Source organism: Dendropsophus ebraccatus, chromosome 7 (genome assembly GCF_027789765.1).
Source record: "Dendropsophus ebraccatus isolate aDenEbr1 chromosome 7, aDenEbr1.pat, whole genome shotgun sequence".
In the NCBI taxonomy this organism is placed as follows: domain Eukaryota; kingdom Metazoa; phylum Chordata; class Amphibia; order Anura; family Hylidae; genus Dendropsophus; species Dendropsophus ebraccatus.
Window position 1 is genome coordinate 85,868,111 of NC_091460.1, and position 21,052 is coordinate 85,889,162.

The 21,052-nt window shown below is 43.0% G+C and overlaps 1 protein-coding gene across 9 annotated transcripts in view; it reads right to left on the reverse strand.

Moving 5' to 3' along the window:
- The window catches only part of RAPGEF2 (Rap guanine nucleotide exchange factor 2), a 211,231-nt gene that overhangs the window by 123,279 nt on the left and 66,900 nt on the right, over positions 1 to 21,052 (reverse strand). For 8 of the 9 annotated variants that reach the window (XM_069977841.1, XM_069977847.1, XM_069977844.1 and 5 more), the window contains exons 2-3: positions 14,444 to 14,514; positions 10,938 to 10,994 (exon numbers count right to left, since the gene is read on the reverse strand). In XM_069977841.1, coding sequence (XP_069833942.1) covers positions 10,938 to 10,994; positions 14,444 to 14,514 — 128 coding nt within the window. Of the gene's footprint in view, positions 1 to 10,937; positions 10,995 to 14,443; positions 14,515 to 17,285; positions 17,304 to 21,052 lie in introns of those variants that run through there. The other variant, XM_069977846.1, reaches the window with a different exon arrangement.

Here is a 21,052-nt window from a genome sequence, read left to right on the forward strand (position 1 = left end):
ATACTCCTGACTGGCCAGTGCTCGGGAACGGACCAGTGCCATGTGCGTGAACGGGGTGGCAGTTTAAGAAAAAGGACCAAAACTTCGACCAGTTGAATACGTGTCCGATTATAGACAAGTTGGCAGAGGTGTGGCAGAGACTTCCTATTTCGAGAACAGACAGGATTGTGCTGATAAAAACTATTTTTCTCCCAAAGATTTTACTTTTGTTTGGAATCACCCCGGTGTTTATAAAGGAAAAATTCCTCAAGAGGATTAAAGCCACTTTTAACTTCTTGGTATGGAGACGCAGGAGAGTCCGACTTAAGTTGGACCTGTTGTGTGCCCCCAAGAATAAAGGGGGCTTGGCAGTGCCCGAAGTTAAGCTGCACCATCTGGCCTCTCAGATCTATTGGCTTACTCTAGGGGGAACTATTAAGTTTCTGAATTGTGAAAGAGGTCCTAGGTTTTTTGGTACATGGGACATTTTTCAGAGACTTGAGTCGGAAGAAGTTTAGAGGGGGATAGGTAAAGAAGGGGTCATGTTGGCAGTAATAGTAAGGACATGGAGAGAATGGAAGAGATTATTTGGAGTAAGGGGTCTCTTTGGGTTTGCTCCTTTATGGGATAACTATAATCTGCCATCAATTCAAAAGATAGGGTTTTGAGGTATTTATATGGAGCAGGAGTCAAGAATATAGTGGACGTTTGTGGTACTAGGTTGGTGAAAGATTGGGAGGTGTCGAAGTTTGCATTTAATCTACCACATAGTGCATGGTTTGATTATTGTAGACTGAGATATGAGTTAGATCCCCTTATAAAATCAGGCCAGGCGCACCTAGCTGACCCTATAGTAGGGATGTGTAGAAAGCAACAACTTAGGAAAAAAATGCATATCTTTTGTGTACAAATATATGTTATGCCAGGTGGATTTTGAATTTAAAAGCCAAAGAAAATGGCAGCAGGATCTGGGAGAAGAATGTGTGCTGGACTGGTCTACTATATACAATATCAAAAAGGTTTCAGTAGCTGCATGTCACCAGATTATACAATTCAACATCGTACATCTATATCATAAAAATCAAAGTCTGTCTGTCTGTCTGTCCTTCTGTCTGTCTGTCTGTCCTCTATAGACTTCCAAACGCCTGAACCGTTTGACCCCAAATTTGGCACACAGATACATTGGGTGCCCGGGAAGGTTATTGCGAAGGTCCCGTCCCCGCCAGATGTACAGGAGGGGAGGGGGAGGGGAAAGAGAGGCGCCCCATAGAGATGAATGGGAAAATCTCCTCACTGCAAACACAGGTGATATAATTAGCTGCAGCAGACACGGCAGTTGGAGCCTTAGCAACCAATAGGATTACTGCTTTCATTTTCACAGGGAGCAATGGTTGCTAGGGAAGCTGCCTCACAACATCCACAGTAATAACTGGTAGAACCCCTACTCCATCTATACAGTACATGTATATACAGGACCCCCTACTCCATCTATACAGTATATGTGTATACAGGACCCCCTACTCCATCTATACAGTACATGTATACAGGACCCCCTACTCCATCTATACAGTACATGTATATACAGGACCCCCTACTCCATCTATACAGTACATGTATATACAGGACCCCCTACTCCATCTATACAGTACATGTATACAGGACCCCCTACTCCATCTATACAGTACATGTATATACAGGACCCCCTACTCCATCTATACAGTACATGTATATACAGGGCCCCCTACTCCATCCATACAGTAGAGGTATATACAGGACCCCCTACACCATCTATACAGTACATGTATATACAGGGCCCCCTACTCCATCTATACAGTACATGTATATACAGGGCCCCCTACTCCATCTATACAGTACATGTATATACAGGACCCCCTACTCCATCTATACAGTACATGTATATACAGGAATCCCTACTCCATCTATACAGTACATGTATATACAGGACCCCCTACTCCATCTATACAGTACATGTATATACAGGACCTCCTACTCCATCTATACAGTACATGTATATACAGGACCCCCTACTCCATCTATACAGTACATGTATATACAGGACCCCCTACTCCATCTATACAGTACATGTATATACAGGGCACAACAGGTATACCAAACTGTGACTGGGTAACACTGCTACACCAGACCTGACCAATACCGCCATACTGTGCTGGATAACACTGTCATACCAGACCTGACCAATACCGCCATACTGTGACTGGATAACACTGCCAGACCTGACCAATACCGCCATACTGTGACTAGATAACACCTCCATACCAGACCTGACCAATACCGCCATACTGTGACTGGGTAACACCGCCACACCAGACCTGACCAATACCGCCATACTGTGACTGGATAACACTGCCACGCCAGACCTGACCAATACCGCCATACTGTGACTGGATAACACTACCATACCAGACCTGACCAATACCACCATACTGTGACTGGATAACACTGTCATACCAGACCTTACCAATACCGCCATACTGTGACTGGATAACACTGTCATATAAGACCTGACCAATACCGCCATACTGTGAATGGATAACACCGCCACACCAGACCTGACCAATACCGCTATACTGTGCTGGATAACACTGTCATACCAGACCTGACCAATACCGCCATACTGTGACTGGATAACACTGCCATACCAGACCTGACCAATACCGCCATACTGTGCTGGATAACACTGTCATACCAGACCTGATCAATACCGCCATACTGTGACTGGATAACACTGCCATACCAGACCTGACCAATACCGGCAAACTGTGACTGGGTAACACCGCCACACCAGTCCTGACCAATACCACCATACTTTGACTGGATAACACCATCATATCAGACCTGACCAATACTGCCATACTATGACTGGATAACACCGCTATACCAGACCTGACCAATACCACCATACCGTGACTGGATAACACCGCCACACCAGACCTGACCAATACCGCCATACTGTGACTGGATAACACCCCCATACCAGACATGACCAATACCGACACACTGTGACTGAATAACACTGCCATACAGGGTAAATACAACCCTGCAGGTATACAGGACACTACAGGTATACAGGAACCCAAAACTATACACTACAGGTGCACGGGACCTCCACAAAACTATATACTACAGGTATACAGGACGCCAAACTTTACACTACAGGTACACAGGACCCCAAAACTATATACTACAGGTATACAGGACCTCCACCAACTATATACTTCAGGTATACAGGACCTCCACCAACTATATACTACAGGTATACAGGACCCCAAACTATACACTACAGGTATACAGGACCCCAAAACTATACACTACAGGTATACAGGAACTCCACCAACTATATACTACAGGTATATAGGACCACAAACTATACACTACAGGTATACAGGACCTCAAAACCATACACTACAGGTATACAGGACCTACACCAACTCTATACTACAAGTATACAGGACCCCAAATATACTACAGGTATACAGGAACTCCACCAGCTATATACTACAGGTATATAGGACCCCAAAACTATACACTACAGGTATACAGGAACTCCACCAACTATATACTACAGGTATATAGGACCCCAAACTATACACTACAGGTATACAGGACCTCAAAACCATACACTACAGGTATACAGGACCTACACCAACTCTATACTACAAGTATACAGGACCCCAAATATACTACAGGTATACAGGAACTCCACCAGCTATATACTACAGGTATATAGGACCCCAAACTATACACTACAGGTATACAGGACCTCCACCAACTCTATACTATAGTTATACAGGACCCTCAAACTATTTACTACAGGTATACAGAACCCCCGAACTATATACTACAGGTATATAAGACCTCCACCAATTATACACTACAGGTATCCAGGACCCTCAAACTATAAACTACAGGTATACAAGACCTCCACCAACTATACATTACAGGTATACCGCACCAACTATATACTACAGGTATACAGGACCCCCCAAACTATACAGTACAGGTATACAGGTCCTTCACCAACTGTACACTGCAGGTATACAGGACCTCCCTCAACTATACACTATAGGTATACAGCCCCCCCAACTATGCACTACAGATATGCGAGACCCCTAAAAACTATACATTGTGGGTATACAGAACCCCTCCAACTATGCACTACAGGTATACACTAATTCCACTGATTAACTCAGATGAAACAATACCTTTAGCTTGGCCTCCTGGGCACCTTAGAACAAATCTAATTAACACACTGACACTTTATACCCGGGCAGCGCCGGGTACATTTTCTAGTCAGTTATATTACACACCAGCTTTCATGTACAGGATTAAGTTATGGTCACACAATAGATGCTCTAGGTGCGGGGGGGGGGACTGGATATATACATTTACTTTGGAGTTGTGATAAGCTAGAAAAACTGTGATCCCTGGTTTTCGATAAGAAAAAAAAAATAGGTGTAGATATACCAATGACCCCGCAGATTGCTTTGCTTGGCGATACTTCCAGTTTGCATTTGCCCAGAAAAAAAAGAAAGAAAGAACGATTCTTAGAATAAACTAATCCTGGTGAAAAACTGGATTTCCCCAATTCCTCCAGAGATTTAGAATTGGGAGAGATGCATGACACTGTTTGAAAAACATTATTAATATAGGGGGAGTTCTGGTAGAATTTTAATGTGGTGTTTGTTTTTTGTTTCGTTGCAAGATGTGGCAAGATGTTAAGGTAAAGAAAAGTCTGAGTGATATAGAATATTGACTTTGTATTACTGTCTGGCAATTATACATTATGGTTTTGTAATTGTAATTTTTCTATTGATAATTGATGTTGGATAAGGAAAAGGAATAAAATGAAGTTAAAAAAAAAAAAACAACAGGTCATGTCCATTGTTGTCTAGATCCATGAGACGTACTCTAAAGATGACATGGATATAGATGACAATAGTCTGGCCCACTGAGATGAATGTGAAACATTACTAGACAAACTGGGTGAAGAGATCATTCCATAGGGATCTGTTATTGTCTTATACTAGTGCTATTTACTGGTGTCACCTGTTGCTGTAATGATCACTTTACAATTGCACACTATAAGGCTATGATATAAAAATATTTAACAAATTTTATTGACATGATTAAAAAAATCTCCAACTTAATTACAGTGCAAAAGTATCCAGTAATAAAGATGACCACAAGCCACAGTGTCTATATCCTATATTCACACATAAATCATATTAACTATAACCATGTAGTGTATCATAGAAACATAACATAGAAACATAGAAGATTGTCGGCAGAAAAAGACCACTGGGTCCATCTAGTCTGCCCTTTTAGTATTTTCTCTCTTATTATCTTAGATGTATGTTTATCCCAGGCGTGTTTAAAATTATGTTATTGTGGATTTACCAACCACCTCTGCTGGAAGTTTGTTCCAGGTATCTACTACTCTTTCCATAAAATAATATTTTCTCACATTGCTTCTGATCTTTCCCCCAACTAATCTCTCACTGTGTCCTCTTGTTCTTGAGCTCAGTTTTTTACTAAAAACACTCCCCTCTTGAACCTTATTTAGTCCCTCAACATACTTAAAGGTTTTAATCATGTCCCCCCTTTCCCTTCTTTCCTCCAGACTATACAGATTCAAATCCTTAAGTCTTTCCTGATATGGTTTATGCCTGACACCCTCCACCATTTTTGTAGCCAGTCTTTGGACCCGTTCTATTTTATCAATCTCCTTTTGTAGGTGAGGTCTCCAGAACTGGACACAGTATTCCAGATGTGGCCTCACCAGAGCTCTATACAGCGGGATCACAATCTCCCGCTTCCTACTGGTTATACCTCTAGCTATACACCACAGCATACAACTTGCTTTGTATCTACATGGCCTCCTAAGTCCGGTAAGCACCGGTGTGCAAAACCTACTTACTGCAAGCCCGTATCATAGCATATGGTTACCCATAGTGTGGTGTCCATTACCCCTACGCGCGTTTCGCATGCATTAGCTTTCTCAAGGGGCGTGAGAAAGCTAACACACGCGAAACAAAGATAATTTTCTGACAACACATTCCCTATAAGTTATGAGAAGTTATTTAAAAATGTTTTACCCTTAGAAAAAAAATAAAAAGTGTGATGACATTCCATTTAAACATGTTGCTTCAACAATCTCTATAGCTTATGCAATAAAGTAGTTTACCCTGCTGAATCCAGGGATATTATGAGAATATTCGCTCCAATACTAATACCTCCGTGCCCGTTTCTCTCCCCTGTCTCAGGGAAAGAAACTCTGCATCTAAGTGTCGGAAACAACATACAGTGTTGTAGTACCGCAAGACACAGCACGCAAAGATATGTAATTATATACATAATATAACAAGAAAAGAACTGTATAGGATCAACCCAACAGAAGCTTTTAACACCAGTGTTATGATACCACTGATGCTAAAGGCTGGGAGTGACCCGCCACTCTCCCAAGCAAAGTAAATTAAATGCCTAGCGCAAGTAAACATGTGGCGTAGTACTATAGGTGAAATGGTGCCTAATTATATACATAAAGATGTCCAAAATAGGAAGTAAATAAGCATTTGAATTCAACATCTTACAACTAACAGGCCTAAATTCGGAAATTGAATTATTTGCATTTTTGTAGCAAAACTCAGCAACAAGTGGGAAGTCCCACTACGGATAAAAGGACTGCAGGAACTTGGTATACCAAATGATTGAGAAAGGAGACCGTACAGTCTCCAAAAAGCGATGTCATACGGGATTCCCGAGAGAGAACGGTGCCACCAGCCGGGGCATGCTCCTGGTTACTATCAAGTGGATTGCTCCAGTGAAATTATTCCAGGACTGTTGACAAGGGAGATCGCTCTACAAGGACACACAAGAGTCTCACCGCACGGACTGATTGGAGCAAGCATTGCTTACCTGGACTTTTCGGACCTCTGGGTAACAAGTTGAGTTGAGAACGGCTTCATATCTTGGCATGCTGAGCCTTGCGGTACTACAACGCTTTATGGTGTGTCCGACAGTTAGATGCCCCCACACAGTGGAGAGACAGGCATGGAGGTAGTAGTATTGGAGCAAATATTCTCATAGTATCCCTGGATTCAGCGTTATGTAGGCCTATCGAGCCTTGTAGTCCAATCCCATAATCTCATTATATTTCCAGTGTGGCAGGGTAAACTACAATATTGCATAACCTTTTTTCTATTGGTGTACAGGTACCAATTCCCTGGCCTGCAGCTAAATAGTCTCTAGTTATATATTGCTAAATTGTGTGTCTTGGAAGTGCTTCTTGTTCCCTACTACAATCCCTATAGCTTGCTGTGTTAGCGCTCTCTCCCTCTCTACTTTTTTAAATGGTCTATAGGATTCTCCCATGCAGACTGCTTTCTATTCCACCAGCCTGTGTGAGTTGTCCTTAAGGGTATATGCACACTATGGAAACAACGCAGATAACTTGCCGCAGATTCTGTCACGTCAGGGATCCCGTGGCAAGTTATCCACGTCACTTCCGTAGTGTGAATATACCCTTACGGAGGATTTATCAGCAGCTTTTGCTGTTGAAAGTAAAATGCTGTGTACAATGCTTCTTCACTTCAGGGCAAAGAAAAAAAAAAACTTAGAAGATATACGCAGATTAATAGATAATGCCCAGGGGGCGCTCCCTTGGGCTGCAGGAGCCTTGCAACACTCAGACCCTTTTCTCCTAAGCCCTGCAGCCTTTATCTCCTAATTTGCATAAAACATATAAAGCTTATATCTCAGCGCTGCAGCGGCAGATTGAAATAAGGGTTATATTTCCTGATTCACTGCCTTTACTTTAGTCAGCAAAAAGCTGCTGACATATCAGCTTTAAGAGTCTTTAACCCAGGTCCAGCCTTTAGGCCCTAGCCTTTAGCACTTACCTGCTCGCTGCCACCGCGTGCAATAGCAGCGGCAGCAAGCAAGGAACGAGAAGCAAACGGGCGCCGACAGCACTCGTTTGCTCCTCTATGTCGCCCCGTGTACTATGGGCTTTTCTCTGAGTAGAAGATTAGTAGGAAATTTTTAATAAAGACTAATTAGAAAATGGTTTCATGTTGCATACAGCAATTTAAAAAAACAAAAACCTTGAAGATGGAATTCTACCTTGCTAAAGACATAGGTGTCTGCCATTTATGTACCAATGCTCAAAATGTTGTGCACCATTATATACCAAGCTTTCCAGACACTACTACATATGGTAAGATAAATGAGGATGAAACTGATGTTCACATGAACTAGCAAGAAATCTGCGGGAACAAACAGTCCATCTGATTTGCCTAAAATAAACCACAGGTCAAGCGTAATGAATAGGCATAATCAGCAAGTGACAGGGACACACTGTACAAACGCCGCACCTTCTCCGTTTATACACTCTCAATGTGACAGAGAATAGATCTGGCCACCCCAGGGAATTGATAAACCATGTACAGCCATTCTTTGTGGTTTTAGCTTTCAGGCTCTGATCCAAAACCTATGAGATCATTTATTTAGATAGATGTGAAACAAAATACCTTGCTGAAATTCTGATTAACATGGCACTGCCATCTCTACCCATCCTTATACCGGCAAGTGCTGTGAAGACATGTTATTCAACGGGCAACTTCTAACAATTTCCTCTAAAGCTGCAATGATTTTTAAGAAATCATTTAGTATTGTAAAAGTAATAAAGATATTCGCAGAACAGCACTGTGTGGCTCAAGGCTCAGGTCACAGACCCAGGCCCCAACGGCTATACAGCAAACTTTAGGAAAAGGCAGCACTCCAAAATTTGTAAATAAAAAGTGGTTTGGTTTATTAAAACTACTTTTTATTCACAAATTTTGAAGTGCCGCCTTTGCTGTATTGTAAAAGTCTATACACAGTTTATTTTATTGAGTACATCAAACTAAAAGAATAAAAAAAAAAATTGACAGATAACAAGGGTGGGTGGTAGTAAATAGGTAAGTATAATGTAACTACCAAATACAAAAAAGATAAAAAGTACACAGTTTAAACAATAGGATACTGGGCATGAAGTGCATAGTGTTTAACACAAAGCCCATACATGATGCAAGCTAATACCTATGTTTGTTACAGAGGCTGCACAGGAAAAACAAAGGCACCCCACAAACAATGTAAAATAAAATTTACACCAAAATAGTCACATAGGATACGGTATAGGGGTCATTTAAGTATGGAACCACCACACTACTCAACCAGTTTGGGTGGTGCGGTAGTTCCATACTTAGGATATGGTATAGGGGTAAGGCAAAGGCTTACTCTGCTATGATCCCCCAAAATCCTACTATGGAGTGGCAAAATGTGTTTCGACATGCTAATAGACCTCTGTCTCAGTGGTATGGATTTTCATAATTAAGCCACCGAGGAAGAGGTCTATTATTATATTCATAAAAACATTGTGACTTTCATTTGCACTTTTTTCCCGGATTCCCACCACTGTGCTACCTACCCCATCCACAGAGTGAGAGATATACCAGGAGCGCTCCGGTAAAAAATCTGAGCCGCTGGGCTCGCATAAATGGCGTACTCAGAACAAGGCAATTCAACACTGACACATCAGGAAAAACCCACACAGGGCTGGAGAGCGCGACACAGATGTGAGGGCTTCGGACCTGACCAGAATGCCAGGGAGGGGTGAAAGGTGTTTGTAGAAACAATCTTTTCTTTGTGTCCTTCCCCTTTCATAAACAAGCATTGACCGGATATACCCAATTACACCTACAGTACATAGCTGCAACTATATGCGCAAGAATGGGGGGTGGTAAAGCCACCACTAATATGGGCAACTGGATAACAGGACTATGGAGGCTGCCAATCCTAAGAGCTCGTGGAAATTTACACTCAGAGACATTGAAACAATCTATCTGCACTATTAGTGCTTTTATTATTTACAGTTTTATTTTATTATTACTGCTCAAGCACTGTGGTTTATAGAGTCTGTTTACCTAACAAGTTGGTGAGATTGTGATATCATTACATATGACTATGTCAGTATTCACATGTTTGTGATTCCTCTCGATATACAGTAGTGGAATGTTAGGCTATGTTGACACTACGTAAGTTCTGTAGTAATCATGGCCATTGTTGCAACAACAGCGGTGATTACGACGGAACTTACATAGTGCTGCAGGCTAAGGGAATCCCAGCCACAGTGTATACACATACTATACACTCCGGCCGGGAATCCTAGCGGCGCCACAAAAAACTGACATGTCGGTTTTCTGCGTCCGCTATTCATCGGCCGAACACTCCACTATGAGCAGCAGGGAATTCGGATGCGGGAACACACTGATGCGCCTGCATCCGAAGCTGACCAAGCTGGGTCACGGAAAGGCCGGTGTGTCACGCTGTGGGAACATGGCCTTACACGTGTTTTGCCCATTTGCCATATAGCAGGATGCATATTTATTCCATAAGACTGCATTAGTATATCTATAAACAATAGAGGGAAGGCGCTTAGAGGACTGTGCAGTTTGGTGTTTCTCTATAGTACCAAAATAGTGAGAGATCTATAAAATCAAGGCTGGGAAGGCAGGAGGCAGCCAGCTAGGGCCATTGCTATGACTCCGAGCCCCGATCCCAGTCGGCTTTGTAACTATGATTCACTTGAACCGCTGGGACTATACTGAGAAACAGGTGACTGCCTGTAAATGCTGTGGACATCCAGCAATGCACATGATATATCAGTAGCCTTAATAGTAAACGCTGGTGAATGAGAGAACGTTGTATAATGTAAGACCCAACAAATACTTCACATTCCTGGCTTATCGCTGAGAAAAGAGAATGTGCAAAACATGAATTCCTAGAACTTTACAATGGAGAAAAGTAGGAAAACAAGTAAGCATCAAATATGACATCTGGTGAGTGTATGAAGCAGAAGGAGAATAAATCACACTTACTAGTACAAGACTTCATTAGCCTCATGTCTTTCATAGCGGACAGTTTCGCACATCAATCTGCAATACAGGAAGACAGATTAACATGACTATAAGGGAACAAACAAAGACACATATGCAGCACGGTAATACGGCCCTGTACAGTGAAAAAGGTGCAGACATGATCTATTTGCATGTACGAGAGGAGAAAATGAAATACAAACAGCAAGTTTACTTACGGATTCATATTATACGGAGCTACAGGGATGTATTTTTATAATCCCTCTTTTCTTTATGTTTTGACTGTTAAACTCATCACCACTTCATCTAAATAGAAATATCATAGCATTCCACAGTACCATAAACAGTTATAAGACATCTATCCAGTATGCAAAGTAACTCAATATATGTACAACAAGGTGTCTGTAAGGGTACACAAATGCAGGAAGACAGAAAAATAGCACAAGGCTGTATTCACACTGGAGTCTGAGTTTCCACTTTTTGGCCGCATTCACACAGCTGATTTGTTTGCAGAAAAATAGGACACAATCATATCTGAAATCCATGGATATATGCTTTATTTGATAATAAAAACATCTTGGATCTCTGTTATGCCACCTGCATATGACAATATTATTCCCATCTGAAGAATTTATTTGCTAATAACAAGGTGATCGCTGAGAACCCCACTGCTCTTGGGGTTTTCCCCTGAAATAAACGCAGCATAAAACAAGTCAGTGATCTGCACTCTGTTTTTTCTCTATGGGGCTTGCCAAACACTGCTGAACTTAGCCATGTTTGGAGGTGCCATAGGGAATGAACGAAGCACCAGCCTCAGACATGCTGTGTGTCATTCAATCCGGGACACCTTTCTCAGGATCAGTGGACCCCTACCAATAAGCTTCTTACCCCCTATGCTGTGGATAGGGAGTGTCTCCTTAAGATGGGAATACCCCTTTAAAAATGAGCTGTAACAGGAATCTGATCCATCATGCAATCCATATACCCCTTTTTCATTAGGCTGGGGGGGGGGGGGGGGGATTATTCAAATATATTTTTAAATATATCAAACTGTAGATGTGCCAGGAGCTGACCTGCCAAAACTGGATAAAAGTCCTGCACCATGGGCATACAGTATAAAGAAAAGACTGGGGGAGGTACAGGTCTGTCACATACATCTGAAGAGGAAAGCATAGGAAAGCAGAATCCCTGGCCGACACACTGCCTGCGCCCCCCACGCTCCCGGCTTGGATCGCCTCCATACCAATTAAGTCATTAGAAGACGAGAGTTTTACAGGAACAGCGCAGTGTCACTGTGCTCTCAAAGTTCTGCAAACAGCTCTGGAAATGGTGCAGCTGCTCCTTCATACTGCCACAGATCTGCCATGAAGCACAACAACTCCTACACAGCCAAATTCCCTGCCATGTCAGCGGAGTCACGCACGTGTGGGTTATCAGAGGGGGGGTTTTCACTAACTAGAATTTTAGCCATCCCAATAAATTCCAACCAACATACACCACACGACCAGGAAAGTCAGTCTGTATACCCCCTGGAAAGGTCCTACATATACACAGTCAGCTCATTTTCTCTGCATCTCTAATACACCATTCACAGACCAGACCAGAGAAATTACATAATGAAACACTGAATCCCAAGTTGCAGCAGTCAATTCATGACAAAATGGCATATAGGTTACACCATCTGCATTCTCGGGGTGCAGTGTCTGACTGTGAGGTCGATGTACCTCTGCTTTGCAATTATATTGGGGATGATTCCCAGGAAAAGTCATGTCGGACTCTATCATCTCTATCAGAAAATCTTCTAGAGGCACTGCTCTCCATATCCACTCTGTAAATGAGCATGGCACCTAATCCATGGCAACTTGGAAATGCAAATATTTCTCTTATTAGCAATGACAGCCAAAGTATTCGTAGGTCACATACTTTTTTTTTTTTTTTTAACCCTGCTTAAAACCAACCAAGGAAAAAACCCTGCACTGTGCTCGATCAGATGGTGTATTACAGAGGTATGTATTACTTCTAATAGAGAACAGCTTCATATTACAGTGCCAATAAGTGCCACAGTGGCTAAATAAAAGGTTGTAGGCTACAAAGCACACGATCATGGAAAAGGAAGAGGAGATGGCTGATCTGTTGGGACACATAGAAGCTTTCTTTAAATATGTTAGATGTGACAGTATAAAACAGTGACAGACACTATGATTTTAGCGGCATGTCACTTATATGTGCGTGTGATTTAGTGAATGTATATTTTGTTGCAGCGCAATGCCAGCGCAGTAAAACAAGAGTTGTGAGTTACCCATGAGACAAGGTCTCCCCCATTCTCCTACAACCATTGACAGCGTTATCCCTATGTACAGTAGTAGTATGAAGATTGTTATTCAGGGTGGTAGGATGATGGAGGCAACATCTCATGAATACATCAGACATATCTACAGACCTGGCAATGCGCTACAACTAACAAACTGTACGTTTTCCCAAACTGAGGCATATGCCCATATAGGTAATCCACAAAGCTCTACATCACCACATTTGTCACTACAGATTCACTATAACATACTGGTGATGGTCAAACTAAAAAGTGAAAAAGGTTTTCTATATGACAGAAAGAAAAAGTCTCATTATATTACTGCTACATGACAGACTTTTAATCATTGCATCTAAAAGCACAATATACAGTATGATATAGCAACCCCAAAAGAAACATTACAAACACTACGGTCTTATAGTCCTTAAAAATGGAGTATTCAGATCCGTTGCCTGCAGCTGGATATACCTGTGATGTCATGTAGTACCACATTTTGTCACTAGGTGGCAGAAAACTCTTAGTGCTCCTGCTGTGAGATATTAATACAGTAGTTGCTTCATTTTTCTATGAGCAAAAGGCACTGGGCCAATGGATATTTATTAGAAATCTGGAATCCGGATGTTAAGAAGCAGGCTGAATTAAAGCTAGTCTATTGCAGTCATGTGTTACAGCCACACATTCTGACCTGACTGCAGCTATGATGATGTGACAGATGTCAGTTTTCAGGTCATCAAACCCAGAGTCAGGTTGGGACTTGTGGCCATGATAGGATGCAGAAATACTAGTGTGAACCCAGTGTAAGGTTTACAATTATTGTCGGGGTTGTAAATGGTAAAATTCTCCCCAATAAGGTTATCAGTGCCATCCATTGGCTGCCTGTTTTTTTTTTCCTTATACATAGATCTGTTTTCTCTGGGACACAAAGTAATATATTGGGGAACTGCACTACATTCTCCTTTTGCCTCAATCCATCCAGCTGTAAGCAACACAGCTGGGGCTTCTATGTGTATATACAGACCTATCTCCAGATCTAGCTTCAACTTTTGCTATAAATTTATTTTTTAAGTTGGAGCCAAGGCTTACCTGACCACTATGGGAGGAGATCAGCAAATAAAAGATAAAAGCACAGACAGACATGAACCAGGACCTAGATGTCAATGGATCTCAACAACCTATAGTCCATCACAAGAAGGAGTCTTACCTTAGCTGATGCTCCCGTAGGTTGGACAGGGCTTCCATCCCATGGAGGTAAGAATACACAATCTCCAGGTCCTACAAGAAAAAGGAGAAGAAACACTTTCAGAACAGTAAAATTATGTTGAAAAGAATGCATATCTACTAGAGATGAGCCAGTCTATAATAGGCGTCGCCAAAACCAAATTAATGAATAAGCCGTCAATTCATTCAGTCTTGTTCCACTCTCCCTGGAGTAGCCTGGTACGAGGCAGGAGACCTCAGACTCATATCAGACTTCTTCCAGAAACTGGCAGCACTGCTTTTTCAGGACAAAACAAATGGACAGTCTATTCACTAGATTCTTACTGTAGGTTTGCTCATTGCTAGAATCTATAAATAACAGTTAGGCACATATGCTGCAGATTCCGTCACAACCACGCTGTGCTATTTTGTGTAGTGAATTGCCCACCATGATGGAGTCCCGATAACCCGAGGGGTCAAAAAAGTGAGGCCTGTCTTCACCATGCAAAGGATAAGGAACCACTGTTATTTGTGTTCTGTATGGTGAAGCAGAACAGGAAGTGCCACGAGTGGGGGGGGGTGCGGGGGTGCCACGAGTGGCCGCGGGGGTGCGGGGGTGCCACGAGTGGCCGCGGGGGGGGGTGCGGGGGTGCCACGAGTGGCCGCGGGGGGGTGCGGGGGTGCCGCGAGTGGCCGCGGGGGGGTGCCGGGGTGACGCGAGTGGCCGCCGGGGGTACCTGCAGACAAGGATGCGGACGAAGAGGCAGCAGGAGGCCGGGGCAGAGGCGGAAGGTGAGTGGAACTCCGGACGCTTTCCTGATGTGCATCAGGAAAGCGTCCGGGGCCCGGGCGCTCCCATAGACTCCGGTTCTAAAAAATCCGGTCCTATTTTCCGGAACTGACACCCTTCCGGAAAATTCCGGAAGGGTGTCAGTGTCCAATGAAAGTCTATGCATCCGGAAATCCGTCCGGATTTCCTGATAGGAAATCCGGGTGGTTTTTCCGGACGTGTGAAGGGGGCCTTAATCTGTGTTCTTCATTGCATAGAACAGACACCATGATGCAGCCCATCATCAGGACACCACTGATGTCCATTGTTTTACAGATTTACCACTATCATTATGGTTTTCATGACGGTGGCGTAAGAACAGCTGTTTCCAAAGTTAAAATCATTTTTGGGTCTGGGACATAAACTGTGTGACCTAACAACTTCTGGTGCAGATGGGAATAGGAGAGGAGTTCTTGTCTATTAGGGGAGGACTCCTGTACTCTGCTGACTGTTTCCAAGGGCAACAAGTGAAATGTAGATTAATAAGTAATTCACAATGTGCACAAAACAGGAAGGCAAAATATTTGCTAAATTATTTGACATTTTATAAAGATGTAAACTGGAAAATTCAAAGAGAATTTCCACAGATAAAACTAATGCTGAGCGACAGTAACATGACTGCATTAATATCCATCTATACCTCCCCCCGCAGCCATCTGACTGGCGGATAGCTTTCTGATCCACTCGAGCATTTTTACAACAATTAACTATATGTCATTATTTGCATTCCCTGCCTATTCAGCTTGAGAAGAAGCAGGAACGCCTGACAGGTCATGACTAAGGAAGCGAACAAGGCTTCTGCCAACACATTTTGTTGGAGTAATTGACAAGCGCATGCAGGAGTCATGGGTAAGGGTTTAAGACCTTGATGAAATACCCTGCAGAATAAATATCAAGCTAGATATTATGCAGACTGGCATTCCAGATGGATAGGAATATTGTTATCCACTAATCATTAGGCGCTGGGCCCAGAGGAAGGAGAGGAAGAAAGGCTTCCACATAAAAGAAAGAAATCCACACCCGCAGAGTTGTAGTGCCGACCCGTTTGATAGATTGCTTTCTTTTCTGGCGGCAACTAAATTAAGAATCATTCTCTAGGGGGGCAGACAGATGGAAAAAGCGATCTTTACACCCCAGCCCAGCAGTTGGGCTCCAGTGCTACACCAAGGGGGGCCAAGCAAGGTCTAATTCATTACTAAACTGCAGGATACTGGGGCAAAATGCCCCCTGGGACAGCAGCCGGCAATTCTGAGGGACACACAGATCCTGGCATGAGGATTACGGTCACATGGCAGAGAGCGCCAACACTGACGTGACTGGAGGGTAGGCAGCAGCTACGGAGTGCACCACATACATGGCTATTACAAGGACCTCACAAATACAGTGGTACCTCGGTTCTCGCACTTAATTGGTTCCGGAAGGCAGTTTGAGAACCAAGCAGTTTGAAAACCTAGCGTGTCTTCCCCTAGGAAATAATGTAAATGTGATTAATTGGTTCCAGCAGCCACCAATAATTACCTACAATACTCATTTATTACACTGATAAGTGCTCAGTATAATCACTACAGTACAGAACAGCACTATACTGTACAGGACATTAAACATAAGTACAGTAGTCACCAACTCCTCACCCATCCTTTACTGTATAGCGTCCCCCCCATCCAAGCACTGTAATGTATGCGAGATGGTGGTGCACTGCCTGTACTACTACTGCACTGTATATGCACTCCAGCAGTCTTATACAGCACTGTACTGTATGTGAAGCCTCACCATTTCCTCACTCGCCAGGTACAACCCACCATCCACGCTCGCAAAAACGTTCGAAAAACGTTCGAAAAACGTTCAAAAACCGAGCACAGTTCTGACATTTTGCCCATAAGGGATGACAGCTCCAGGAGCATAGTGCCCACAGCGCAGGCCTCACATATCATTACCTGCATGCCAACCCTACCACAGCCCAGTGTCCTCATTTAGCCCTGAAAAGAGTCACAAAATAGAGGAAAAAAATAGACCATACATTCACGGACACACAGAGCTGGAGAGGTTTCAGTTTCTGCTATTCCTGTGCAGATCGGCAGGAAGGCGGTGACAGCCTCGTAGATGACATCACCAGGGTAGCACACCATTTCTGGGTTGCCAGGGACAACCCTGGCAGGATGCAGCAACCAGGGATTCTACCGTCAGATCTGTGTTCCAGTCGCTGAGCCTTGCAGCCAGCACACACAGAGGGGACACAGCCCTGCAGGGGGATGGGATACTCACAGAAGAGTGCCACCAAAACCCCTCGCTCCTGATCTCATAACCTGCTGTCTTATTGTAAACCTTATTGGTTCTATAATAAACGTCTGCTGTCAGTCTGTCAGCAGGGAGAACACTAGAGAGTCACTAGATGATGGAGATCTTCTGTATCCCACCAGCTGGAAATGACAGTCCTGAAAGTATTATATCAGGGAACCAGTACATAGAAGACTGCTTGGAGATTAACGTCATAAATGTCATCTTTACTCAGAGATGATGTACAGTAAGCAATAGACTGAGAGTTTTAGTAAATCTAGACCATTGTGGTTACTGCGTTATTTTTAGTGTGAACTAGCCTAACTACGACGTGAGTATCAGAGTCTGTTTATCCATGGCTTGTCTGCCATTCAAGGTGTGTGTCTGAATGGTGCCATAGCTGCCATTTCTTGTTTTTCTTACAATGATAGTACTTGGAAGGGTGCAAACCCTCCATAAAGTAAGAAACAATAGACTTATATAGTAACATAGTAAACAAGGTTTAAAGACGACAGGAGTCCATGAGGTTTAATCTCATAAACAGTGTCTGATGTAGCATGCCATCTCTTTTTTCAAATGACTCAAGGCATGGCAATCCCACCAAATGCTACTATCTGAATGTAACTAGCTGGCCTTACCAGACGCATGCACAAGGAGCCCCGGAGATTGCCATGACGTTTTAGGAGTGCTGCAATGATATCTGAGGAAGTATTGCTAGTAAACCTGGAATGTGAGCAGTCCGAGAGCACTTTCTAAGCAATCAAATTAAAAATGTAATAGATCCTGGCTAGTCAAATATACGGCCATGTGAACAGAGCCTAGGCAACCTCCACACACTATCTAGAACAGACGTGTCAAACTCAGGCTGTTTCAGAACTACAATTCCCTAAGCTGAAGCTCTCCAGACATGATGGGAATTGTAGTTTGTAACAGCTGGAGGTCTCGAGTTTGACATGTCTGACCTAGAACTTAGACACCTAGAGAAAATTTACAGGAGCACTAGTTCCCTGGGTTATTAAAGGGGAACGGTCAGCAGCAGTAAATGCAGAGTAAAATTGGCTTCTTACCCTGAAACTGAAATTATGACTCTTATTTCCCACTTTAAATGGGAAAGTCAAGTTACATTTCCTTTCTGCTAGTATTCCTGCACCTAAGGAAAATAAAACACAACCAAAAATATTTAAGGCATTGTAATGCTAAGTTATTTAAAGGGGTTGTCCGGCATTGCAAAACTTTTAATATCTTGCTGCTGTTCTATAAAAAACAATAAACATGTTATGCTTACCTCTCTGCGCTTCCCTGATGTCCTGCTGTAGCCTCTCTGATATCCCTCGCTGACTGCAGATGGTCCAATTCCGAGACTGCCTGCTCAGCCAATTACTGGCCATGGAGCTGTCCCATCTCGGTAAGTGATCGGCTGAGCTGGCTGTCACTGCTGAGACAAGTTTGTTTCGGAAGTAGGGGCTCAGCGAGAGGCCACAATGGGACACCCTGGTCAGGGTGGAAGGGTGAGCATAACATGGTTATTGTTTTATATGAACCAGCAGCAATATATCAATAGGTAATAGCTGGACAACCCCTTTTAAGGAAATTGTCCTAATTTGGGCAAATAGACAGGATTGTTGAAATCTTTCATTTGGGAACCTCCCTAAAGCTAAACACAGGGTAACCACAAAGTAGTACTCAGGCTTTAGAGCACTGTTTCTCAACTTGGGGTTCACTGCGCAGGTTGAAGGGGTACGTGGAAGGAGTGAAAAATTGCTTTTAGCACTGGGACATTGCTATCATTCAGCAATGCCCCAGCACCAATCACTATTGCTCCTCTCACCTTCCTTCCCTCAGCAGCAGCACACCAGCAGCATTCTCTATAGGGGGCAGTGCAAGGGGGAATTAAGTAGAGTGGGCAGACTGTTTCAGAATAGTCACTGATTAGTCCTCAGTAACTGCTCCGATCCAGTCCTCCCCGCAGCCTGACAAGCCCAGCCGGTAGCGCCTGACAACAGTGGAGGTATCTGGCTGCAAGGGTGAAGGTAAGTGGCTAAATGGGGATAGGTATCTGGCTACATAGGGGGACGTTTCAGGCTGCCAGGGGTATATGTGACTGCAAGGGCATACAAAGATACAGGTCACATTTCCATGTGCAGAGGGCATACTTGGTTGTATGGGTCATACCTGGCTGCAAGGGGGCATATCTGGCTACAAGAGGCATACCTGGCTACAGGAAGTATTCTATCTAGCTGTGGGCATTGTAGAAGAAGTAGTTATTATTGGAGAAGAGATCAATTTTATTTTGCATTCCTAAAAGGGTTTTACAGACTAAAATTTCTTTTAACTTACCTCTCTTGTTCTGCTGCCGCTGCCAGGTTGCAGGCCCCCACTCTCTGCCTCAGTCAACAATTTCAAAACATCCCTTCACTCACCATTCCCTCAGGAAACTGAAGCTTAGCATAGATAGTATAGCGCCTATGCTGAACTTCCATTTCCTGAGGCATTGCCGCTTAAACGGATGTTTTGAAATTGCTGACTATGGCTGAGCGCGGGCAATGCAGAACGGGAGAGGTAAATATGTAAAACTGACATCTCCCCCATAGTGTAGTTTAAATTTATCCCAGACAAGCATTATTACTGAGTCCTACAGGTCAGTCACATTGTGGGCTGGGGGGGGGTTCTGATTTTGGAATCAACTGCTGAAAGACTTTATAAAGACCCTATGGCTTTAGTGTGATCTTGACCTTATTAAAGCAGCATTTATAATCAAATCACATCCTTGCGGGTGCTCAGCTGGAGCATCTTGTCACACGGGGGTAGCTTGAAAAGGTTGGAAAACACTGCTCTAGAAGACAAGGACATGCAGTAATCTATTCAATAGCTGGCATACAACAGGACATTTAGAAGCTGCATGCAGATGGTCACTGCATTCTAAGGAGATATCCAGTTTTACCAGCTTTTAGGTTTGCAGCACAGGTGAAAAACAATGTAACAAACCGAATGATTGGTAAGAAGCTAATATGGCAGACTAGATCGATAGAAAGATTAATATCCCTCAGGAAAACGCTAAATATTCCAAACTAAATTACCATTTCCCGTAAGTCGGCTCCTTATGTTCTGTTTCTGATAAAGAAGAACCATAGAGTGGCTAAAAACCACAACGAGCAATTATGAAAACAGAATCAACAACATGAAAAAGGAACTTTCATATTCCTCTCCCAATATAAACAGAGAAGTCTAACAATATGGCTGCTTACTAGACTTACTATTTACAAAGACTTGAGCACACGGTGAACCCTCTTTGAGGCAACCACCCAAATATACATTAAAAATGTGTATTTTAGGGTGCTGGTCTTCTCAAAGAAGATGACCAATATATATTTATATGGTGGAAACTTGATCTGGATAAGGTGAGGTCTTCTGTAAATACATATATACACAATAGAGCTGAAAACAGTTAGTCATCCTTACATCTTTCATCTGGTGCAGTTTACTAGATCACCACAAGATGGCAGGCTGTGT